This window comes from Syngnathus leptorhynchus, chromosome 1 (genome assembly GCF_054491065.1).
Source record: "Syngnathus leptorhynchus isolate UIUO chromosome 1, UIUO_Slep, whole genome shotgun sequence".
Taxonomy (NCBI): Eukaryota; Metazoa; Chordata; class Actinopteri; order Syngnathiformes; family Syngnathidae; genus Syngnathus; species Syngnathus leptorhynchus.
The window spans coordinates 24,334,342-24,360,669 of NC_141195.1; the positions used below are offsets into that span (position 1 = coordinate 24,334,342).

Sequence of the window (26,328 nt, forward strand, 5' to 3'; positions counted from 1 at the left end):
GTACTGTTGCTATGGTTACGCCGACTCCCGTTCTCCACTGTATCCCTCTCTAAAACTCCCCCTACAGCACTCCATCACAACCCTTAGATTGCACATTGGACCAAATGCATCTCTTCAAATGTTACAGGCGCTAATAGCATTCAAAAATTTACATGAATGAGTGTGTGCACGGAATACCAAATGAGGCTGTGCGCGTGTGTGTGTGTGTGTATTAGTGTGAACATGCGGCACTTACCACAACGGCCGAGTTTCTGCGGGAGCCAATGGGTGTGGAAGGAAGTGAGTTGAGGGTGGGGCTTGTGATGAACTCTTCAGAGCTCAGATTGTCAGAGCCGTCACTCAGGCCGCTGCTGATGGAACTGCTTTCGTCCCAGCTAGAAGACAAAAAAGGATTGGTCGGATGATGTCCACATTTGTGTGGGTTTCTTAAAAACATTTTCCGAGGGACGTTCATCGAATTTTGAAACGAGACATCAGTAAAAACTGTTCAAATATTTTAAAAAGTTGAATGTTAATAAAAAAAATGCGAGGAATATCTTTTTATTTATTTTTTTAAAGTAAAGACAATTTGTAATTTTAGTATTGACACAATTTGTCTTTACGGGCCACAAAATGTTGAGCCGGGTCGTATCTGGCCCCCGGGCCTTGAGTTTGATACAGTGCTGTACATACAAACATCGTCATAAATTTCAATATTTTGAATTTCTTCCCATTTTAATGACTGCTTTCACCCCCCAAAATATAAGTTACATTTCTTTATTGTGGCACCAAAACTCCTGTGATTGATTTCAAGGTGACAAAGAAAGTTGAATCCATAATCTCATGAAAATGTTACATTTTTAAGTAGTATAACAGAATGAATGACTAAAGCACCACAAGCAACAGATTTAAGCTCAATGTCTTCCAATTTGTCTCGGATGAAAAATTCATAGACCCCGTGGCTCGCTGCTCTACATACACGCCGGCGTGCACGGGGGTCCAACATTCACCCCGCTAGCGCTGCAGACACGTCGACATCATCTCAGCCTACGTTGACAAAAATAGCCTTAAAGCACATATACATGTGTGCTGAACATACACACGACGGCACCCACAATTACAGGCGCTGAGCTGGGACAACCATTTGCTTCCTCTCCAAACCAATTGCGCTCACAATCCTGTCATGATTTGAATCAGACGGATCTTAAATTAAAAAAAAAAAAAAATCTGTCACTTGCTTTAAAAAAAAGTGATTGTAAAAAAAAAAAAAAAAAGCTATATGGGGGGAAGTGCATGTTTGATGACATGAAGTGGGTCATGTTTCAAAAGTCGAGGGGTGCCCTCTTTTGGGTCATTACGTCAGACAGTAAAGAGGGTGGGGGGTGGGGGGGGGGCTAATAAGGTCATGGCTATACTGTAATACAAGGGAGGGCCTTTCGGTTGGGTGCCTGTGTGGGTCACACCACTGCCTGGGGGGTCTTGATGACAGCCATGGGGGTGGGAAGAGGGGCAAAGTCTGTCCTGTCTCGCCTGTGAATGAATAACTTAAAATATCAAAAAGAGATTCCATTTTTTTTTTTGGGCCAACATTGCCCAATAGCAATCATTTCAAATTTGGGGTGGAATTTGTTATTTTTTTCAATGATGGCCGTCTGTTTCAAGTTTCTCAGAGCAAGAAAATCAACTTGTTTCTCTTCATATTGCAAAAAGTCCCAAGTGTGGGACTGTTGAAAAGCCCATCAGTGCTGAGTCTTTCCCAACACATGAATATGTCATTCTTTCCTCGCTGTTGGGAGGAGAAACCTCCGGGAGGGACGTGCAGCTGTGGTTCATCAGCACCACAACACCAGCACCAGATGTATGAAGCAATACATGTTTGTTCACAGCAAACAGACAAACACTGACTGAGCCGCTTTGTGCCACTTAACTGAACTCCGAGACAAAGTCAAGACATAAATCAAACAATGCAGACACCACCAGGATAATATGAATGAGCAAATAGAGACTAACCCAATAATGATAACCCAAATGTTAGCTAAAGGTGGGGAGAGCAGCTAAATATCAACATTGCTATTGCCTAATATTATGAATCAAGTCAAAGTAAAAAGTAGACATCCAAAATAATGACTTGAGCAAGTATTGAGCGAACGTCAACAAGTTGGTAATAACTAGTAACAGAGTTGCTTTTTATTAGCATGTGTTGTTAGCATAGACTGTACACATTTCCCCCTTTGTTTGCGCACACATGTAAAGCATCTTTGGTTATAAAACCACATGACAAACTGGATTTTTGAAATTATCTATTCTATTTAGTTCCATCAAGGCTTAATCAATGAAACACCAAAACTTGAAGGGCCTTCAGCTTTGATCTATGCAAATGACTTCAATCCTCTTACGGCATTGTTCTCCGCTCTGTGAGTCCAAAACTGGAAATTCAACAAAATCTCTCCAACGATAAACATCTTAAGCTTCCCATGACTGGCTTTTTTTTTTTTTTTTTGTGACATAAAGGAATTTAACTTTACTGCCAAGAACTGATATCAATACTTAACTGTCAACATGCGGCAACTAGCCCCACCAACTACCATCAACTCTGTAAGACAAGACAAAAGTTCATCTGAAACATGAGTACCCTCCAAAAAGAACAAATAGTAAAAATGATGGGAAACCGGAAAAGATTTAAAAGGCTAGCATCAAAAGGAAAACGGGAAGACACATGGAGAACCTTCTCATCTTCTCAGGATGCTCCCACTCTAGTGGCCCATCAATCCTTCTAAACATCAAGAGCAGACCCGATTTTCACATTAACTAGCAATATATTATATGATGATAATATTTTGATGATATTAGCGCTAGCACAGCACATCAGCTTTACCATTTGATACTCCAGTTTATATATAAATCATTAATTGAGCCAGTTATTCTAAATCTGACTGTCCTTGCCTCTTCGAAGCAGTCCATTATGTTGTAGGCGTGATGAGTGCGATTCATAATGCCACAGCTCTTCTGAGCTCATCAGTGCGGCACTATTATTAGTCATTCAAGCCAGAGAATGACCAAGTTCTGATGTATACAAGGTACAATTGTATTTGTTTTCAATTTAGTTTGACAGCAAACCTTAAGCAGGGAGTATTTGAAACATCTTTTGGGATGAATCATTCACCAAACCGCTCGATCGAACGATGGCTCGCCTCTCAGAAAACCAATAAGTGGGGTCAATCTCAAGGCACTGCACTTCTTTCATAAAAATCGCTTCACATTTGAAATTAACAACACTGCATGGATGAAACCATTTAACAGCAACATTAAAGTGTCAGCCACCACCATTAACAAGGATGCTAATTAATCCCAAATGGCTTTAGGCTGCTAAAGTGTTCAAACTAATGTTTCAGGATGGCAACAACATTAGCTTGTTACGCTAGATTGGAATCATTAGGATAGTATTTACTGTGCTGCAAATTATCTTTCAATATGAACGTGGCGGAAAACAAGGAAATGATGACATGTGGAGATGTACAGATTACAATTTGAGATTAAAAACCATTTCTCAGACAGTTGTCTTTGGCCAAAACATGTGCTGATGAGTTTCGCTGTGTCTGGGTCAAGACGCTCCAAAACAATTTTATAAATCTTTTCAATGAAATCTTTCGACAGATTTGTCATTCACTTTCCCATGGAAAATTAATTTCAGCTGGCAAAAGTTCCGAGCGAGAATCGTTTGAAATGGTTTTGCTGCTTTCCCAATTGTGCAGATTAATGGCCAACAGTTGTTCCCGTCTGCACACAAGACGGATAAACTCACCAAGACTGCATTGCGTATTCAACGCTTGACTATCTGCTCAGCTAAATAGTCCGCTTCCATTAACAAGCTTCTTTATTCCACCACAATACAAACCATTAAGATAATTTCTTATCGCAACGTGCATGGGAGTTTTTGCAAGTGATTGTGAGAGAGCTATACACGCTCTTCTCCCTTTAACGCTCTGAAACTGCAGAATGTGTCGAAATGAAGCGCAGTGAAAAAAACAAAAAAAAACAGCTGGCCCTTGTAGTGATTTGTGGCATAAATCCTTACTAAAAGTTAGCTGGCCAATCTGCAATCTTTAAGCGCCTGCTAGCAGTTGATAAGCAGTTTCCTTTTAAATAAATGGACATATTCTTTGTCACGTTCTTATTGTTAGTTCAAGACTTTATCAATTGCTAATAGGGTTGAATTCCATAAATGACAATTTATGTATTTTATTTGTGCCTGTATACAGTTAAAATGAGTCCCCTCCAAACTGGCTGGCAAATGGACGGAAAGTCTTTTGTGCACATTGGACAGGAAAGTTCCACTCCTAATAAAATCCACAGTGTCACATGGCCTAACCCGAAATGGCTAAATCAGAAGGCCCTGATGCCTTTTCAATCGAATGGAAAAAGGGCACTGCCAGATTGGCACCGAGCGAGCGAGCGAGCGAGAGATGGAAAGGGCGGCTGATGAAATCGTTGGGCTTTCAGAAAAAAAGGCTGGGGAATAATCCAGCCACTGTTTATGGTATTGATGGAGAAGCTTTGACAACATACATGCCGTTTACCTGTTTATACCGAGAACGTCTGGACATACGGTTCGGGGTGCACAGATGGTTAACAACATGAGATCTTGGGAGCACGTCAGCTGCTATCGCCAGGAAGCAGACACACCGATCTGTGTAATCCTTGTGTTTCTATCCTGTCAGGCTTTTTTTTTTTTTTTTTAAAAGGAAAATATCAACATTACATTTGACTTGATAATAGGATACAGCAATGTTAATTAAATTGAAATTGCTTCATAGCCAGTATAGACCATTTTTGCTTGCAATTTAAAGCAAAAGGAAAAAAAACAGCATGTCAGGCTTTTTTTTTTTTAAAGGAAAATATTACATTTTAATTTATAATAGCTTACAGCAATGACAATTGAATTGAATGTAAACAATTTAGCAATTTTTGCCTCATAGCCACTATAGAGCATTTTAGCTCATAATTTGAAGCAAAAAAAAAAAATTTTTTTTAAATAACGTCACTAGCATCTCAAGGCGCCACTGTACTAAGAGTGTTTTCCTGTGTTATGTTATCCATCAGGGCAGCTCCATATAGGGCCGTAAAGACCCTACCCTACAGGCCTAGCACATACAAAATATCGGATCTTGAAAACCTCAAATTCTTGACATACTGGGTCAGTAGCGGCCGGCTATGTATGGAGCAGTTATCATCATCAACTACTCACAAACCATCTGTGGCTCTCTCCAAATTGTCCATCCCAAAGCAACACCAGGCTAATAAATTATTATTAAATGATGGCCGCGTGGGGGCACTTACAAAGCCACAAATCGCTCATTAAAATAGCTTTTCTTTTTTTTTTTTACGCTATGCCACATTCTCAGATGAGCTATATTGTAAAAGACTTATAGGAGGTCACAATTAAAACTGCAACCTTTGGTTATTTACTGTCCCTGTCAGCATTCGAGTAGTTTATTTCACAAGACAATGTAACAAAAAAAAAGGAGCGACACACATGCAACACTCTTTGGGGGCATTAAAAGGGATTAGTGAGTGAATGAGTTTAATTACTGCTAATTCCATCTGCCAACAGAAGAGGAATTGGCCAATAGCCTTGGCAGAAGGTCTTCCCATTGACATGTGTGTGTGAAGGAAACCTAAAGAGGAAGAAATAAGACGTCGCTGGCGTTAAGTGGCAATCGAGGAGGAGAAATCCTCTTGTGTCTTTGATGGGTGCGACCCTGACAGCAATGACCCGGAGGGGTCTCAAGTACAAATGTGATATGGGACATTGTCCCCTCCGTGTAGTAAATGACTTGTCTGGTTTCCCCTTAAAGGAATTTTGATCTTTACATTTTTTGCTTATGAGTGGAGGGAAAACATTTTACTGGAATATATAATCAAAGCACTATAATCAGTGAAAAGTTCACATATTTTTGAGAAGAAAAAAAAAAGCTATTTTGATTGATGCTCTTAAAATAACCTTTTGGCTTTGATTGCGCAATCCGGATGGGAGACAGCCATGTAAATCTCTGGGTGTCTCTGTTCTAGACGTTCCCAAACGAAGTTTGTCCAGGACATTGCGGCCAAACGTTGACTTGACTCTAAACTACTAATGAAATGAACAGTGGAGGGCCCAAGCATCATATAAGGAACGTTTTGGAATCCTTTTGCGGGTGATCAAGACTCAACTGGGTCAACTTGATCTACTGTGAGCCCCAATATGGACCTGCGTGGAACTCCATCTTCTTCTGACTTCATCCGAGTTTTAAAGCTTTAATATCTTTCAACCTACTCTACATAAATTAAGGCATTAAGAAATGTAGGGATTATCTTTACCACCAAGTGCCCTCAAAGTGTGACAAAATGGGTCACAACTTCACAAAAGAGCAGAAGAAATTGGGTGCTGGTAAACTCTGATGTGGCTTAGTCAGCCTTGACATCCAATGTAGGGATTTTTCTTCCCAAAATCTATCACGAGCGGAAGCAGAAGAGGGACAGCACTCCCGAGACAAGGTGGAATGTCCTTTCAAATGGTTTCCTTAAATCGTTCCGTCTGGGGTTTAGCGTGAAGCACCCACTAAGTTGAGAGATTCGAGGAGGAGTTCAACAAAGGGGAACCCCGGCGTTTGGAGGCCCATGCTCGGATCCTTGGCTAGAATTACCTCTGGCCTCCCTCCAGGAACGTCAGCTGACTTAACGGCTGTGTGAATTAACAGCGTAGAGGGATGTTTTGGTTTGAAAGGGAAGGAACCTTTCGGGGGAGGCTCATAAACGAGAGGGAGGTACCGCTTTTAAATGTAGCACCTTTCTTACATGTTGTTGCTAGCTTGATGTAGCTTCGTGGAGGGACAAACACAAACAGTTGGATCAAAACAATACAGGAAAGAAAGAAAACGGGTGTCGCCCGATTAAGATTCTCTGCTGCTGACTGTTTTGGTCAGACCTTCCCAAACTTTAGCGGTAAACAGAATGTGAGCAGTTATATCAATGTAACTGTTATGATGACAACAGCTAATGTGCTAATCTGGCGGATTAGGACAACTCAATGGTATTCAAGCTTGTGTTATGTCAGCTTTGCGCCGTGGATGGGATGAAAAGGAAAGAATAAAGAGGAATAGCACAATGCGCAAAAATTTCAATCGTGTGCTTTTCTTTTTTTAATCGACTAAAGCTCCACAAAGAAACTACAGAGCAGACGAGAACACCACTAAGCACCTGACAAAGGTTGTCCAAATATTTGAGCGAAAACAATAAGTAACAAAGGCCCGTTGATGTCAGTACATGCACGTTCTCATTTTGATGAGTTGTGATAAAATATACGGAGAATATTAAAGGCATATGCAGTCTTACCATGAAATAAGAGTCGTGCATTTATTCAAAATTTGCAAACCTCAAATCATCTTTCTCTATTGAAATGAATGAAAAGGCCATTAATCTGTTCTAGTATCTCAAAATCCAACAAAGGTTTTTGTAACTTTTTGAAACCAAAAATAGCACTCTATGATATCATACAGTGAATATTGTTATATTAACTGTCTACATATGATGCTTCACCATTTGTGTTCAAATATCCATTGCATAAAAATTTCAAAAAACATGACCACCGATGCTAACCACTAGCACGTAAGGGGCATTCTCCATATACTGGATGTTAGCATTAGGCTGAATGAACTTTAAGGAAAAGTCCTTTTTTTTTTTCAAGTCCACAATATTTTTGTTTTGTTTTATATTTAGTTTGAGAGTGGAAATAAAGAACCTCAAGCCTCTTTAAGAATTGCTTTTCAATCTGCGACCGCACCTCAAACGCAAAACACCACTGCACGCAGCTTGTTGCGTTAGCATTAGATGACAACATATGGAGAGGTGAGCGACATGCCTCGAAGGCACTCCCATCAAGAGCATGCACCCTTCACCTGCTGTCACCCATAACACACATACATAATACTCATGGCGCTTCAAGACGTTACAGCATTCCTTGCCTTGGGCCTGCTCAAAACACACACTTGACATTCCACTGTGTGTATTCTGGGGTCCCACTCCCTTAATCCTCCAACATATGCAAGCACATACATATACCGAAGGAAATACCACGCGTGTCAATATAAGGAAACGGGACAAAAGTGGCAGCTTGAATTGATTTTCAAAGTGTTATTGAGTTTTCCACGTGCACCTTTTTCCTTCATGTGCGGCGAACCTTGCGTGGTGCAGCATTGCCTGACGTTTGATGTTAGTTCCCCTCACCACAGGAGGTACCACCTCAGGAAAATATGAGCTCTGTTTGTGAACATGGGCTCCTGTGTACAATAAAAAAATGTGTGTGTGTTACAAGCATCTGTTGTTTCACTCTCACTAATGACTAAGTTGCCAAAGTAACCTTGTTCAATGACTTGCTAAGCAGCTAGAGTGTGATTTTTTTGGGGGGCATGTTTAGGGATGAGTTGTGTTGTTATGATTATTTACCATCTGGCATTTCTTTCACAATCTTCTACATTCAGGAGAAGATCCCATTTTGCTTTCGTAGGAATCACAGCAAACAATATGCAGGAGGTGGAGAGTCTGTCCGTCCAAATTGTGATTCTTCAGCAATTGCTGAGTAATTCTTTGTGGATGTGATGACCTCATAAAGCTTTAATATTGTAATCATCATGATTTAAGATGGGTAATCATGGGTTTGAGTGCTTAAACATCATCTGTGGTGATCCACAGGGTTCAATCTTGGGAGCCATATTGTTTCTGTTATACAGTTTGGATTGATTGAAATGTGTTGATTTTTTTCTTTTGCAGACCACACAAATATTTTATCTTCTGGGAAAGACTTGCAGTGCCAATACTATACATAGTGTCGATACTATACGTATGCTCCGATACTAACACATCAAAACTACTTTTTCTAAACTGCACATTTGAATGAATGTTTTTCAGTAAGTCTTAGTCGTGCGTCATGATCTTTTTTGGACGAGCGGACATCGTCACATCGACCCTTTTGACTTTTCCAACTATCTCAGCAAAGTCTGTTTTCAAAATACCACAATCTCCCCTTAAGCCCACCATCAGCACAACAGATAACATCTTTGACAGTAGTCTTTGTGATGCCACATTTTCAACAGAGCAATATTTGTCAAAGAAATGTACGATTGCAGCAATGCTAACAATACCAACCATCCGCTATCAGTTTGTACATTGTAACTGCAAATAAATAGTTGCTGAAAATGCATGGTGAAATTCCTGAGCCGATCCAACCTTCATTTTAACCTGTGACTCACACACGCAAATGAATGACATCATCTTCTGACACGCACCTGGACCACATCATACCCTCTCGGTCTATATTTTAAATGGAATGCCATTACAAAGATTTATGGGACTTGTGTGTCAACGAGTGATGTCACAGCCTTTGCAATCTGCGGTTATCATGGGGCCGAGTCACGCTGAGCAGACACAAAGTTGATGTTGGATTTACTTTTCCCTACAGCTAATCATATTATTTAAATCTGTGTTGCTTGGAAATGGGTTGCTCACAATCGCTGTTGTAATGTTTGATTAAAAAAGTGTGTAACCACGGTGTGTTTAGAAAGGCACATTCAACACAAACACCCCATTAGGGCCCCCTGTGGAACTTGAACATGTGCAATTTGAAGATAGTGAAACTGTTTGAAGCTTTCTAATGATCCAATGAATGGATCAATGCAACGAGATTACACAAAGGGTTAATGGATGCCGGAGGTCAGTTGGCCAGCCACACAATCAACAATCACCATCTCGTGGGTGTCAAACGCGAGACACGGGGGGCCATTTGCAGCCAGCCGCATCATTTTATGTGGCCCGCTAAATCAAAAATCGGATTTATGCCCAATGGATTTTTCATTTTGGCAGATCATCTTAACGAGTTATATTTCATTTTATAAATGGAACACTAAAATATTTGGTTGTCCCCATTTTCCATGATTTGGGACTTGATTTAATTTGTTGATTCCAAACTCGATTTGTGTATCGGCTCGGGACTCGATATTGGCAGATGCGTTAAGAAGAAACAAAGAGCGGAATACTGCAGCGGTTTGATTTGACATTTGGCCTCAGGATTATTGCAGATTTGGGGTATTTCCAAAAAAATCAATACTTTCACCAAATGCTCCATATAACACAAACAGCCCCGATTTCTGATCACACAATTAAGGTAGGTTCAATGATGATCAATTTATACATTCACACAATTTCCAAAAAGACAAACGTGCGTGCATTCACATCATTGAAGATGATTGTCACACAAAGGCTGAAGCTAAAAAACACCAAACACTGCTGGCTGCAACCACAATAAAAAAAAACTTGAACATTTTGTGCACATCCTCAGTCATCAAAGGTTTTCTTTGGCCCGCTCAGCATAGTGCGAACCTGTGCGCAGCGTGGGCACTGGGCACGGAGATTTGCGCGGAGGAGGCGCGCTTCAGAAATATAGGTCAGGCGTTCGAGCTGAATGCGATTGGGTTCTGCAGGGGGATCGATAGCAACACGCCCACTCACGCCTGCCTACTGAATTCATCGTCGCACTTCGTTCAAACAATGCAATAAGCGGCCAAGTGCAGACACAATTGCAAAATCAATCATTGTCAGAATATTGTCAATTGTACATCAATATGATTTTGCAATAGCACGTGTCGACGCTTTTATAGTCTGCGTGACATTTCTAATCGTCTAAGATTTAACATGATTAAGATATCCAAATTTGCGGACAATAAAAAGCGCATTTACGCACGAGCGGAATCTTTCTCCAGTGGGCAGGTTCATTGACTTGCATTTATATGATGGATTAAAAATCAAAACAAATCTGCTTTCAAACGCAAAAACATAATCTAAACAGTCAATATGAGCGGTCGGCGATGAAAGTGCACTACCTTGACAGAAAGTGCATTGTCCTTCCTCGGCGCTGCGGAGCCGGGAGCTGCAGCATTTTGCCGTTCAACACGCGGCCGCTCATTTTACAACAGTCCACGTTTCCAAGCTGCTTTGTTCCTCTCTTGCATGTCTCCCCCCCCCAAAAAAGTGTCAGATAAGAAGAGAGAAAACCAGCGCGGTGCGTGCGTTCCGTGGGTCCCGTCCGCCCGTGGGAGCCGGCTGCGTTAACTGACTGACCCACCCACTCCTGCTGTGATCCCACTCTTCGTCTCCCCCCCCCCCCCTCTCTCTTTCTCGCACTGACGGTGAGGGAGGGACAGCGAGAAGGGGAGGATGAAGGCAACACCCCAAATTCTTCCGCCTTCGCGAGCAGCTGCGCCTGCAGCCAAAATGCGCACGGAAGCTTGGACGCGCGCACTACCGCCGTGGGAGAAAAGCCAAGCAGGTATCACATCCTCTCCAAAGCGACATTTTTTTTACAGCCGCCAGACTGTAATCAATACGCAACCTGGCGAGACGTGTTAATTGATTATGAAATAAACATCCGTTTGAAGCACAGCTATCCAAAAGTCACACGTCGCATCAAGGTTGGATTTCTTTTTTTTTTTGTATCAAAGATATCAAAGTTATTGACAATAAAAACAACAACTTTGAAACCACGTCTTATTTCCCAGTGGATTGGTTTTACTTGTTGTGTTAATGCACCATTAGTTTATAAAAGGAACTGATTACATCGAGGCGTAGTAAAAAAAAAAAGTATTTTTTCCTATCAGGCAAAAAAAAAGTTGATGATTATTAAAGGAACTGTCTTTCAACCTTTTTAAGCAAATCTTCTTCTAGCCATTGTGCTTTTTTTTTTTTTAATCTCTTTGTTTTAATGGTGTAACTCATTAGTAAGACCTTCCAATGAACCTTCCAGGGTCTGTAAATTCTGGGAACGAGCTGCAGAGCTCTTTATGTCCACTCATTAACACACAAACTGCAGACTTGTTGGCTTCTCTAAAATTAGGCAGCGTTAATGGCGTTGTGTATTTTTCAATTTCAACTTGCCCGCCAAAGGACCTATAACGCGACCCTGCAGGCTATCCGAAACTGTCAAAAAACTGCCAGAGGGGAAATAAAAGATCAACAATATTTGGGTGCAATGAGAAAACAAATAAATAGTGTTTGTGAGAAGTGCTGGATAACAAGCAAGGTGACAGAAATAATCAGAATATAATGAAGCACGCGGGAGAGTTCACGAGTTTCTATTGTATTAGCGATTGGAGACTTGCGCGGGTATCGTGTATCCAGTCACCCCCCCCCCCTCCCTGAAACCACATAACCCCCCCATGACACCCATTGGTGTTTAAACACTTGAAGCACTGAGTGGACCCCAGTGAATAGCTGTGTCTGTTCAATGGAGGGAGGCTGGGGGGGGGAGGTGATGGAGATCACTGACACTAAATGCAATGAGACAAGTGAGAGAAATAAAGAGATTGGAGGAAAGCCACAGAGGGGATCATTAATAGCCTTTTTTAAATACTCAACCAACAAAGAGTTGTTCAGGCTACAGCCCACCCGTGCCATGCGCCACCCGCTGGCTGGGCAGAGGTGATTTACTCTCTTACGTTGGCTTGAGTAACTTTTGGGAAAAAAATTCTACTTGTCAAAGGCTAGGTGGGTGTAGCTCGCTCACAACCAGGAAATTCATTTTGCGTGTTTGTGTGCAAAAACCCATGCGAATCAGGCGATTCAAATTTTGAATCATCATCATTGCAGGATAAGGATCACTTGAATCAGGTGTTTCGGACGAGGGGAACATCTAAAACCTTCAGGATAGCGGTCCTGGAGGACCAAGGTTTGACATGTGTCAATTAAATAAATGTTTTACAACTTTCTGGCACTCTGACTCGCCGGAGTTGTCCGCAACCGCCGCCAAGACTATTGCTCGGTGTTCCGAATCAAAAGAACCGCTCCTGTGACCGCACGCAAAGTCGACTCATTCAAATTCCCGATCTTATTGGGAAAAAGGACTGCTGGGCCGCTTTAATTGATGTCAAGGCTCATCCGAGTTTCTGGAAGAGTCCGCGAGCGAGCGAGTGAGTCTGTCTGGCCAACTTTTACTTTGAGCGCTGACTCACGTCCAGACATGTCGGCCTCCTTGTTTGTTTGCCTCCCTCTTTGACCCCCTGACCACCTTGTTGTATAATTAGGTGGTGATGCGACTGTGCCTCTGGGAACCTGTCACTCCTCCACTGATGAAAGAGGGAAGAGACCTGGGAAAACTCTTCTCCCTCTTATCAGACCAGCAACAACACACAGTCCACGTATAAACATGAACACAAGTGTCGCCATGGTAACAGCACTCATTGTGTTGGCTAAAAGTGCGACGTGATTCCAGCGAAATGGTGAAATAGTTTCAGCTTCCTCAAATTTGAGAGGGGAACAAAGTCGAAACGGCACATCACGGGATACGTCTGGATAAACAAATGAGCTCACAGTAAACGACAAAAATATAAATAGCTGGAGGACAACAGCGTCGTGTCAGCGACAGAGGTTTTACTCCTTACCTTTCATAAGAGATTAAAAAAAAGAGATGTAAAGTCAACTGCATTAATTGATTGGAGTGATTGATTGACTGATTAAAATCTTAGGAACATGCAGAATCAAGAGAGCCTTCGATGCAGTCAAGAAATGACTCATCCAAATTGAAGAAATGTGTTTTATTATCGGCTACAATGATGATTCCTTACTTTTTAGAAAGGCACTTTTTTTTCTTCAATTGCTCTCATTAGCTAATTCAGCATTTCATTGTTATTCGGTGTTGGTAAAGTGAATGGAACAAGCCAATAGTAACTAGCTGTTAGAAAAAACCCCAAAAAACAAAAACATGGTTATTTTTTTGGGCACTATAGAAATTGATTTAAAAAAAAAAAAAAAAAGGGAAAATATATTTTGCATGCAGAGATTTTTAAAAAAAAAGAAAATGGGTATTGAAAATAAAGTTTACTGCTTACTTTTGTACTTTTCAGAGTCAGTACTTTTCTCTCTTTAAGGACAATGGCTGAATAATTTACCTGCAAGTTGTGACCTTAATCAGGATATAGAAAATGGAAGTCTGAATGAAAGGATTAAATAATTCAACTCTTCTTTGCCTCTATAAAGAAATTAATCCCTTTATAAGGCAGCACTTGATCAAACTCAATCACAGCCAGACATTTAGACTTGATTGCCAAGTTAATTGAGGTTAAGTGGAAGATCCTTCATGACACGAACATCAAAACTTTTTTTTAATCAGCCTTGAGTATTTTCAGACAACACCAAGGCCTGCTGATAGTAAATACAAGGATGTGACCGCCTTGAATCAAGTTTTCTACTTTGATAAATGACAAGTCTTGAGAACAAATGCAACTCAACAGGTTTGTCTTTTTGGAAACAAAACCAAGAAGCACTCATTGGGGGGGTGCAAGGGTGGGATTAAGAGGGAGACAGGAAGGGAGAATGGCAGGAGGCCAGGAGAGAAATGTGTGAGGATAATGTCGAAACAACTCCAGAGAATAACACAGTGTGTGGAGTGGCAGGGGGGGCTGCATCGTGGATTGTTATGCGCGTTACAAGCCCCCCCGTCACACTCTTTTGTTAAAAGTTGCAAATAGTCTGTCAATGAGGTGTGTGTGTGTGTGTGTGTCGGGATTTGAGGAGTTTTACATCCAAAGCGCCAAAGCTCATCTTCAAGCGTGCAGTTTCATTTACCCCCTATGGAGAAGATAAGCATGTACTTATGGAGTGGGGAAGTCGAAGCAGGGCATAAATAAATGTGTGAGGGGGGGGCGAGTAGGGGCGGGGTTTTCTTCTTTTTTTTTTCTTTTACTGCGAGAACCAATCTTCTGAGGAATGAGCCGAATCATTTCCTCAAACTTCAAGGTTTATTTCCCCCAGGAAACGGTTTTGAACCAATAGCAAACGTGTTTGAAAGTGTTGCTTCATTTGAAATGAAGTGGAAAAGCCAAAGTGGTTTTCAATATTTGGTGTCTTCATTTAAGAAGATGCTTCCTTGGCATCTCAGTAAAGCGCTAAAAAGAATCTCTCACAAGATTTAGTCAAGCAAAGGTACTTGTTTTATTTTTTTTAGATGCCAAGAGTTTTAATTGGAAGTATTTATCAAGATCAAAAAGCTGCTTTTTAGGAAGAAAAAAAAAAATCATGGTGTCTATTCAGAGATTTTTATTTTATTTTATATATTTGGCTCCTGCTTATGCATGAGAAAAAAAATGTAATTTTATTTTATATATTTGGCTCTTGCTTATCCGAGAGAAGAAATTTAACAGATTTCCAATAAACCGCGAAAGAACAAGATGAAAATGGCTTCATAACTCAACACAAACATGTTTTTATCTGAATATTTGTTTATTCGATTGTCAGTTGGATACGTGAATAAAATTAGCCATTGATGAGCAAAATTGTTCTGAAAGAAAAGCCCTAATCTTCCACTAACAGATCCAGTTGTCAACTCGGCAAATTTTTTTGAAGGTCGCTGCGATAGCATCAAGTTTCTCATTGGTTGTTGCTCTCCGGGTGGCTTTTTTTCCCCCCCAGCAACTTTCATCTTTACCCTTGCTTAAATTTTACAATACTATCATAATAAGACCTACCGGAAAAGTTTCCTGGAAGGCAATGTGATGAAATTGGTCATGGGGACAAAAGTCGTGACCTTTGAACCGCTGAGTCGCCTCACACGCACGCACACGTATTTGTTTCCACTGCTCATTCATATTGTTGACATGGTAACGCATCCCTCTGAACTATGTGGGCGTCCTCCACACACACAAAGTGCCTCGTTTTAAGCCTTGGAGTGTCAGGCATTGTGCCATTTGATTCATATTCCACAAACAAAACCCTTTCGATGAGTTGGGCTGCACAGAAACAAAAAATTGGGGGTGATTTCTAGTGATGGGAAAATGAAGCTTCATGAACCAGTTGTTGTATTCTTTGGCTCCTCTAGATGGCAATGTTGGGTTAAAGTGAGGCTTTTAAGAAATGGCAAGTCAGCTTTTTGTTGAACAGAGAGTGCCATCTACAGGTCTAAGTAAACACAACAACGGGTTCATGAATCATCTTGAAGCTTCGTTTTGGCCATCAATAGTGATTTCCTCTTTAAGTTGTACCGTGTTGTTATCACCCAGTGTTGATGCTAATAGAGTAACACAAGAACAATAATAATAAAAAAACAATCGGGTGAAATCGGAATATGCCACTTGGACCTGCGATGTTAAAATGAACGGCAGTCACATCCTGCATAATGCAACATGTGCTTTTTGTCCTACAGCAAAGCATTTCCCAAAATCAAAACAGCACGTTTCCAAACTAAACAAATCCGAGGAGAGAGCAGACAGGAGTGTTATCCAAGCATTCCTCAAACAACTGACTGCAGACAACTTGACCGCCGATGTCAAGCGTGCATATGTGAATTCATGCACGTGGGCGCGTGTCGACACGGACTTAAAGAGATAACGCAAAACATAATCGTGAAGGAAACGGGCAAAGCTGCTCAAATGTTTTTGAGAAGTACTCCTTGTTGCCATGGGTGCCATACGATGACAATAGAAAAAAAAAAAACACGGAAAGGTGCTGCTATGTTTCTTGACAGGGCAAGTCATTGATTACACGCTACACTGAGCAGACGGACATCAAGGAGGAGTGCATGAAGTCATCCAGGTCGGCAAGAAAAGACTGACAAGCGCAACACGCGTGCTGTCAACATTCCCAAACGACAAAAACCACAAACTCTAGTTTCCTGAGAACTTTTGGTTTCCTCCCTTTCACTCACAGCATTTTATAGATATATCATCATCACTCACAGTGTGTGTGTGTGTGTGTGTGTGTGTGTGTGTGTGTGTGTGTGTGTGTGTGTGTGTGTGTGTGTGTGTGTGTGTGTGTGTGTGTGTGTGTGTGTGTGTGTGTGTGTGTGTGTGTGTGTGTGTGTGTGTGTGTGCAGGGTGGGGCAGAGTGCTGAGTTGGGGAAGGAGGGGGGGCAGGAGTGTGACTCATAGCACATGGATCTTGTTCACAACAGGAGGGAATCCCTGTGTGTGTGTGCGCGTGTACACATGCATGCATAAGGGATAAGATCTAAATTCTCCAGTAGATGGCGATATAGTGCAGATTTTTTTTAAAACAGATAAATAACAAAATCTACTGAGTTACAATCAATTGATTGACTGGCATCATTGTCAGAAAAGCTAAAGCAAGAAATGAGACGTTTCCAGGCTAAAATAAAAAAAAAAAGACTTGAAAGTAATATCATGACAAGGTTGTTTGCTTTTCAAAACTCCACATCCACACGACAAAAGCCGATAGCACGGTTAAAAATAAAAGCAGAAGAGCCCACTTCTACTTTTACACAAAGACAATACACACAAAACAATACAGGGAGGAAGCTCCAGGGACATTTACGCACATATACGTCGTGCGCCTCGTGGATGCATTCATAATTTACGAGGACGATGCAGGGCAGGGAGGGACGCAGCTTGTTTCGCAGGGTAACCATGGAAACCTCGAGTTCACTAAAGGGAAGATGGCCGAGGGTGAAAACCCAACCAAGCCGAAACCAAATCGTCTGCGTCCAGCGGGGCGGAAAACACACTCGTGTGTGTTGAACTTTGTCAAAGTGTTGCTTCTCTACTCCAAATGTAAACTGCTTTTAATCGAGAAAAAGAATCCACATCCGCTCCAGACGTGACGAATCCCACTTTGGCAATCAATGATTTACGGTGCATTATCCGCACGTCAAGAGTTCCTCGCGTGTCAACAAATTTTCCAAGCCGACTTGACAATGGAACCACGCCTCCTTGGCGTTGTATATTAACTTTACGCAAACACACACACACACACACACACGCGGGAATGACGATGTGGGGGTATCTGTCAGCCATGGTGTGTGCGTTCTAGTTCCAGATGTGTGGAACTCAGCAGCAGACAGCCAGAGGCCCCCGCACAGGAAATGGAGAAGCGACTTGAGGGCTCCCTGACTAAGAGAGCGTAGACGGGTCATGGTACAGTCACCCTAAACAAACTTAAGAGTTCAGCGTGTCAGATGAGTCACTCTGACACATACTGACTCAAATTTCAATTTACGTTGGAGGAGGCCAGATGATAACTCCGTTCGCCGCTCAATTCATAACAAAGGACACAAAGAACGTGAGGCATAATAAATATACAGTCGGTAAAGGAATATTCATTGTTTGTGACCTCTGTATGACCAGAGAGGAGGCCTTTATGTATTATGGATGAGTGTGTGTGTAATAAAACATGAGCTGAAGCAGAATAATCTAGAATGAAGATACTTTAAATTGACAGCATGGCCAAGGAGAGAGGAAATGCTAACACTGCCCCCTAGCGGGCAAAACCGACGGTGACGAATTTAGCTTTCTGCTTTTGGGCCTTTTGAGGGTGTTTTTACAATTTTAGTGATGAAGTTACAAGTATGGCGTCAGGGTTGATGTCTGCTTAAGCTCAGTCTTTAAGTGAAGGATGGAGCAATAAAAGCAGGGACATGGACTGTGTCGCAACGGAGTGACTCAGGGATGCTTTTTTTGGTGGTTACCATGGAAATGTCAGTACACGGCCAAGCTGTGGGATTTTGAAGTTGCAGGATCTCACAAAGGCTTCACGCAGCCACAATTGCGATTGTCAGTGAGCTCAAAGAAAAAAACTTTTGTCAATAATATAATGCAACTTACCCATTGCCCAGATCATCAATATCCACGTCATCGTCATCATCCTCATTTGGGCTTTTCCCCCCGAGGTCACTGTCGCTCAAGTAATCTCCTTTCAGCACGGACGGATCCGTATCGTCCAAATCTTCGATGAGGTGAATGCGGGAGGCGTGGCTGATCCGGAGGGCAAGCTCCGATTGGTTGTTGACCGTAGATGGGGCGTCGCCAGCTTGCAGGCGTGGACTCGCTTGGCCGTGGCGCCACGACAGTGGCGAGGAGCGATTGGAGAGACTGGAAATGGAAAACGCAGCAGCGTCATCACTGTCGTAGCACACGCTCCCCGCCAAACAGCTATAGAATGAGAAAGATGGTGTTTGAACTAGCACAAAAAAAAAAATTCTTCTTACAGTGGGAATGATGTTGTGGGCATTTTTTCCCTCTTCATTTCCGTGTGTGTGTGTCAAAGTCAAAAGTCAAAGTCTGCTTTATTGTCAATTTCTTCACGTCAAGACATACAAAGAGATGGAAATTCCGTTTCCTACTATCCCACGGTGACATATCATATATTATATTATATTGGTCCACGGACAAAGAAAACATTCAACGTGTGTGTGTTTGCGTGCATCTGCGTCTGACCTGTGGCTCAGCGGCACCCCTCTCAAGCTCGTCATGGTTTCCTCCAGGTTCTGTCGCAGGTCCAAAACATTTTGCACTGTCTTCTTCCTCTGGGATTCCGGGTCTGCAGCCGTGCACGCAAACAAACACAAAAGGATATTTTTAGACAGGAAAGGCTTTTTTTTTTTTTTTTTTTAAACATAGGCAACATCCGATTTTTTTTATACTGCTTATTTTGAACAAAAGACATCTCACTCAGAATGCAAATGTGTCCTTTTATTTACCTCTGACACTTTGCCCATTGAAAATTAAACCCAAAGCCTCTCACTGAGGTTCATGATGACATTTTATTCTATAATCTGCTTGGGCTGCAAAGATTCATGCTGAGCAGCTGTTTGTGTGTGTGTGTGTGTGTGTTGTTTTTTTTTGCCTCTTGAGACCCTCCCCAGGCACTTTCCAGGAGAAGATGCAGCATTGAGGGACAATTAAATAAAAGATAAATTAAAATATGTCATTTCAGCAATTTCAAAACTAATGTCATCATGGACATCATTGAATTCAAAAAGAACATCAATATAAAGCGCAAAATAATTTCACGTCATCATTAGTTGGATTTTTTTTTTTAGACTTTCCGAGTTCCGATGTAATCAAGTTGATTTTTGCAAAGACGTGCAAAATCAAGAATATGTGTCAAGTCACACACATAGTAAGCTAATCAAGCCACTGTGAGCCTTTCTAGTGTGTATTCAAGTGTGTGACAGATGATGGTCATAAAAGAGACGTGATGGCAAAATAGTGGACAGTCCGTTCAGCCCACTTCAACAAATCAGCTGACCCGACACAAAAAGGACGCCAGTCAAACTAGAAGCAACGGGAACACAGAAATATCATCTTACTACAAAATGAGAAATATCTCGAAACTCTTGGACTCCCCAGATGGCAAGCGAGGAGATGGGGGGGGGGGGGGGTACAAGGCTGCTGAATGAGGAGGCAAACAGTGTGTTGATGGCAACAGCAGCTGCAAACATGCACGTGTGGCGTGAGGACTCAAATGCACACACACACGCGTGTCAACACGCAACACTCCAGGTCAAGGATTGATTCCCCCAAAGGAAATATGGCCACAGACAATTGAGCAAGCAGCCCCCCCCCATTTCGGGATGGAGAGCTCATTGAGGAAATGATGTGCTCCAACCGTAGGCCTCTCACTCCATAACATGCTCATACAAACCAAAATAACTCAAAAATAAAAAGAAATAATTAAAAGAAAAAAGAAATAATAATAAATAGAAAAAAAGAAAATATAAAGAAAAGAAAAATAATAGTCATAATTAAAAAAAAAGTCTCACAAGTGCCCCCATAAAAGAAACTCAAACAATCATCATCACAAAAAAAAAGGGTTTTCCAGCACACATAAAAACTATGTGATATAAAAATTTTTTAGGAATTTAACAAGCTACATTGACCACTAAATTGAAAAAGATCTACCTTTTATGGATTATTTCATTTTGCGCAAAGCGAACAAAGAACACCCCCCCCTCCCAACACACACAGATGTAAGCATTAATTGGACACTTTTAATTACCCTAAACGGAGGCTTTGCTTAAATTGATTGGGTACGGTCATGCTAACTGCGCGTGTGCTTGTGTTTGAGTGCACGTTTGTAAAATGCTTTCTAGCCAGCATCTGCTCTGGTGGTCCCAGCTGGGGCATTTCGAATGGTGATGGTGGGGGGGGTTGGATTACAAATGCAAATATCCTTGTCAGAGCCGGCTGCTCCCCAGGGGTGCGCATGAATCACACTGATCTTGTTTTAAGCGCTTGTGTACGTGTTTTAGACCTTGTGTTGGCCAAAAAGAAAGAAAAAAAAAAAAAAACATCCCATAGAATTATCATCACGCATTCATCTCAACATGTTAAATAATAACTAATGGACATGATCGCGAGCGAGTTCCGGTTTTGGTCGACAGTTTCCGAAATCGAAATGCAAAGACGAGAAAGAAGTGAGCACTCTTTAAAAGTAGATGGCGTGCAGGGATTGCTAAGAAAGTGCTGTGTACTTGTCTTTGGGTCCCTTGGGTGACTTGTCTCTTTCTGTCCATTAGTCAGATAGAAGCTCCCCAAAGGTGCACTAATGGTTATGGCCTTGCGGAAGTTTTAGTGCAGTCGTGCTTGCATTCTTTCCTCAACTCTGTTGAGTCACTCAGCAGTGAGCGCACCTGTTTTGCTCCAATGTGAATGGAGATTTGAGGAATCTGTTCCTTGTGTCTTCCTAGTCTGGTTCATGTGCACCTATGTTATTGTCACGAGCGAAATGATAGATTGTTGTGATTGGGCTTTAAAGTGACCTGGAGGAATCAAAGGAACACAAATGTGTCAAAATACTTCACTGTAAATATCATTTACAATTTGATGATTTGCTCCTCTGCCAAGAGGAATTTGAATTGAATTGAGTGTCGGATAAAAAGTGATGGCTTGAGATAAAAGTAGAATATGTTCAGCGAAGAGTTCAACTTCAAATGAGCTTTTCCCATTGAAATGACTGGGAATGCTATTAATCCGTTCTATCTTTCTTCAAGAAAACAACCAAAAAATGTTCTAGTGTAGTTTAATGACAAAATATAACACCGTATAATATTGTATTTAATAAATGAAAAAATAAATCATAATTAAACTCTTTAATTCACTTTGCTTGGCCTTTTTTGTATCTTTGTTTTATGTTTAGCTTTAATTCTTGATCTTGCTTAACATGACTACTCAGCATTATTCACCCTTCCCCTTTTGAATTCCCCGTCTTCATCATCATCATCATTATCCCACACTTCTAAAATCACATCTCTTGGGTCATCTCAAAACAGGAAGTATGACAACATGTCGCCCGCCATTCCCGCGCATTTGGACGGACGAAGTGGACAAACACACACAACACACAAACATAAATATACACGTACACACACACAAGGCTTCAGTGTTCAACCAGGATGCAGACACAAATCCAAACTTTTGCTGATCACATGTGATGATGGCACAATAGCGCCTCTTTGTACACAACGTGAACAGTCCCGTGACAAAACCATTACAACTTGAAAATGTGATGGGAAAATTGGAAAAAGTCAGCTGATTACGTAATATTAGATGAAGAGAAAGAAAACAAGTTTTGTCTGGTTCTACCATGACCTAAAGTTCCATTGGCCTCCTAAAAACGTGTATGCCATTAATATTTCAATGCAGACCACACTATTACTGTACTTTTATCCCAAAGTATAACAAAGCCACATGCCAAGCATCCTTTGGCAATGAACTCAGACCACCAAATGAAAAAGCTTGGTGAGTTTAGCACAAAGATAAGACCTTGGTTCATCCCACTTGCCCAGACCTGGCACTGAATGTTGGACCAAATGCAAACGGAGGCATGTAAATAAATGCGAGTGGCCCATCGGCCCTTATATCTGCTTAAAGATCAGTAATACTCGCTCGAAATGAATTCATCCAGTAGATTTGTTGAGTAGCAATCAGTAGTATTTAACTTTAAGAATACCGTTTAAAAGTGATTTTTTTTCAATTGATTATTCTATCGATTAATCGAATAATACGAGACAATTTTTTTTGTCTTGAGTATATTTAAAAAAACATGTTCATCATTGATTAACCCATTATTTTTCTTTCTTTTGTATGACGTCGTGATTTAAATAATAGTCGAGCGATATCACAAGAAGAAACGATGGGCATCGTTTTCCAAAATAAAAGCAGATGTTTGCAAATGTCTTATTTGGATTCAAACACAAAAGATAGATCAGTCTGCTTTAATCAAAAATTATTACCTTTTAGAGCTTGAAAACAGAACAATAAGACAATCTTCAATTAAACGATTGAGTGTTAAAATACAAGTCAATCAATTTGACAATAGACTTGTCGATGAATCGATTCATTTTCACAAACCACGACATGAATCGCATTCAGGCAAAGCTGAAAGAAACAGTATCATATCATATTTGCCACGTGTGGTACAATATGTCCACGAAGCTCACCAAGCATCCAATCACAATGAACGCTTTCATCGGAGAGCTATCATAAAGCAAATACACAAATAGAACAAAATGAGAAGACCAATATCACAAGGTGGCCTACATAACAGTCTTTCAACTCATACACATTCATATCAGCCAGTAACAAAACGTACAAAAATACATGAGAGGGACTTGTTATGATCTCTTCATTTCCCCCCCGAGCATCCATCTTGCTCATCTCCATAATGTATATACTATAAGTGTTGCGCAAGAGCTGATGAGACAAAAAAGAAGAAGTGCTCTAATATAATTTTGGTGGAGGATGGCAGGAAGCAGACAGTACTAATGCAACGGCTCCAACGTTGAGAGAATCACCACAACACGTTGCAAAAATGCACACAGTTTATTTGTCCTTTCGTTACTGAAGCCTGAAATGTTGAAAGAGACTCAAACATATGACAAAGCCAAAGATTTCTTCTCTCTTCTTTTTTTTTTTTTTTTAACAGCTCTTTTGAAGCAATCATTGTTCTCCAGACAACTGCCAAGGATTCTGAAGAGACAATGGCGCCCGCAATTGTGAATTAACAAGCGTATTGGTATGCAGGCTGACCTTTAAGGACGCGTGTGTCGTGCCATTGTCTTTCTGTGGTCACCATGGGCTCAGCCAACAGTGAAATGCCACGTGTAAAAATGACACTCCACGATCTGCTAAGACGTTAAGGCAAATCTCAATCCAAACAGATGTCGCTTAGGTTTTAACTGCTTGGCCTTTTCCAGGAGCATAGATCTGTGATTAGTGCAATGGAAGCTGAATCTTTTCATTATCTTGATGCAAAGACTAATCGGAGTGCTTGCTGGATTTTAGATGAGATCTTCTCATGCTGAGAAAAACACACACACACACACACACACCTCATTAATGGTGCTGGATGGGACCCGAAGGTGTCATTAAAAGGAAGACATGTGAGGTTGAAATCCTTTTGAACCTAGACAACCCAACGGCAGTATTTGAAACTAGGTGAGGTCCTGTCATCAAATCGAATGATTCAACCAATCAATTAGACTCCACTGAATGTATCTTGAACTTCTCGCTGCATGCTCCCAAGTCCAAAGCCGTGGACCACCAATCCATTTCAGTAATTCTCCATATCCAATTAAGAAAGATCTCTTAATCACTCATTGGTGGAATGAGCCTATTGTGCTTATTAGGGAAAACCGAACTCTAATCTTCTCATGATAAAGCAGGCCTGAATTGGCTGACTAATGCTTTTAAGCTTTTCAGTGAGGAATCAGACCTCAGTGGTGTCCTACATTATCTTTGCCCATCGCTAAAGGCTCATCTGGAAAGGACATTGTCACATTGCGTACTGTTAGCTGTCACAAAAACAAGATGGAAGCCATTTCAATGCCAGAAGCAAAGGCTAACAAGTTTTGAGTTCACGTTAAGATTTATCCTGATAGAACCAACACACAACAGGAAGCATCAATTTCATAACAGGCGGGTTGAGGAGAGAAGAGAAACTAATGTAATGCATCTTCCTATATGAAACCAATTAGCCGCACCATCTCAATGGAAACGAGGGTATATTAAAAGTGGAATCCACGACATTACAATTTGTGTCTTTGGACACTTCACCCACACACCTCCTGACAAAATACTCGACAAAAAAAAATAGCCTCAGTGTGTCTTATGCCGCTTTTATGATGATTCACTCTTGGGAAAACAAGTGTACGTTAACTATCTTTCATCCTAAATGTCGCCTGGGGGGGGATAGAAGGTGACCATCTGTGTGTAGCCTGGAGATCAATGGACATAAAAGAGGAGGTTGGAGGTCAGACATGAGGGCGGAGTGGGAGTGGCACAAAGCTAAATACCAAGCTGGCTGTGTGGAGATCTGCTGACTCTTTATTTACCAACTGACAACGCCCACTCACATGAATTTGCAATGCAGACAAAGATCAATACAAGTATTTATGGATATATTTTGTGGGCTCCATGCTTGACCCAATTGCAGAAGAGTAGACTCACCAAGCATTTGGCTGAACAGCAGCTGCTCCAGATCCCCCAGAACTGTCACCACTAACTCCGGGTCCACCTTCAAAAAGGCCTTATCGTCTTGACCTTCTACCGCCTTACTGTCTTTCTTCTCCTCACTGAAAACGGGAGCCGATCTTGACTTCTCGCCAGCTTTCGTGCCGTGATCTCCTATTCCACCAGCTCCGTTAGTCTTAACTGGATGTTCAGCAAGATCTAGTCCTGGACCTGTCTCAGTGGTCTTGCTAATGGGTTTGACCTCTGCATAAGATCCACGAGGTTTTCCAGGGGCCGGGATCCGGCTGGCTTTACCCGCATTTGAAGTTAGGGCTTGAGAGTTGAATGCTTTTGGCTTGCCTTGGAAGAGGGACTGTTCTGATTTGGAAAGTGTTCTGGATAGTGATGTTTTACCACCGGCGGGTCGAGCAGTCTGCCCTTTGTCGGTGCCTGCACCAGGCTGGCCGGAGTCATCGTTCCACCTGGGACTCTGGTACAGGTGCAGCTTTTTCTCAGCATCAGTGAGCACAGCCAAGTTGCTAAGTGATCGCTGCTTGCGTAGTTTAGACGGATTGGAGACCGGAATCGGGATCGATCCGGTCGTTGGTCGGTACACCTTCAGCTCTGACCTGGAGGGACGTGGGGGTCCCTGGGGTAGAGCGGACGGCTTTGCCGGAGGCTTCCTCGAAGCCATGGACTGGCTTGGAGAATCTTGTCTAGAAGCAGCGGGAGACCTGAGGTCCAGCTCCCTGGGCTTTGCTGTCATGCTAAAGTTAGCCACATTAGCCTCCAGCATCCCTCCTGTAGAGATCCAAACAACAGGGGCATGCTCTGATACACACACACACACAAGCAGGGTAGAATAAAAAAAAAAAAAAAACACCAGTGTCGTCTTAATTAGCCAGATGACCTGACGTGCAAATGAAAAGGTATCCTCGCAGTTTCCTCGACTCACATTTTACAATCCATACATGTGCAGATCTGCGTCCAACATGCAGCCAGCCACGCGTGGCCTCCTCACAATGGAGCGCTCACCGGCCGCCCTCTGCTCGCTTCCCGCTCGGCATCGCCTCCTTCTCGTGAGGGA

At 41.7% G+C, this 26,328-nt stretch overlaps 1 protein-coding gene across 9 annotated transcripts in view; it reads right to left on the reverse strand.

The window, feature by feature from the left end:
• Window positions 1-26,328, reverse strand: part of nav1a (neuron navigator 1a) — a 66,677-nt gene that overhangs the window by 13,319 nt on the left and 27,030 nt on the right. For 6 of the 9 annotated variants that reach the window (XM_085927287.1, XM_085927241.1, XM_085927250.1 and 3 more), the window contains 4 exons: window positions 25,239-26,042; window positions 19,224-19,326; window positions 18,612-18,938; window positions 236-374 (listed from right to left, as the gene is read on the reverse strand). In XM_085927287.1, the coding sequence (XP_085783413.1) occupies window positions 236-374; window positions 18,612-18,938; window positions 19,224-19,326; window positions 25,239-26,042 (1,373 nt within the window). The remainder of the gene's footprint in view (window positions 1-235; window positions 375-18,611; window positions 18,939-19,223; window positions 19,327-25,238; window positions 26,043-26,328) is intronic. The other 3 variants (XM_085927313.1, XM_085927305.1, XM_085927296.1) reach the window with 2 other exon arrangements.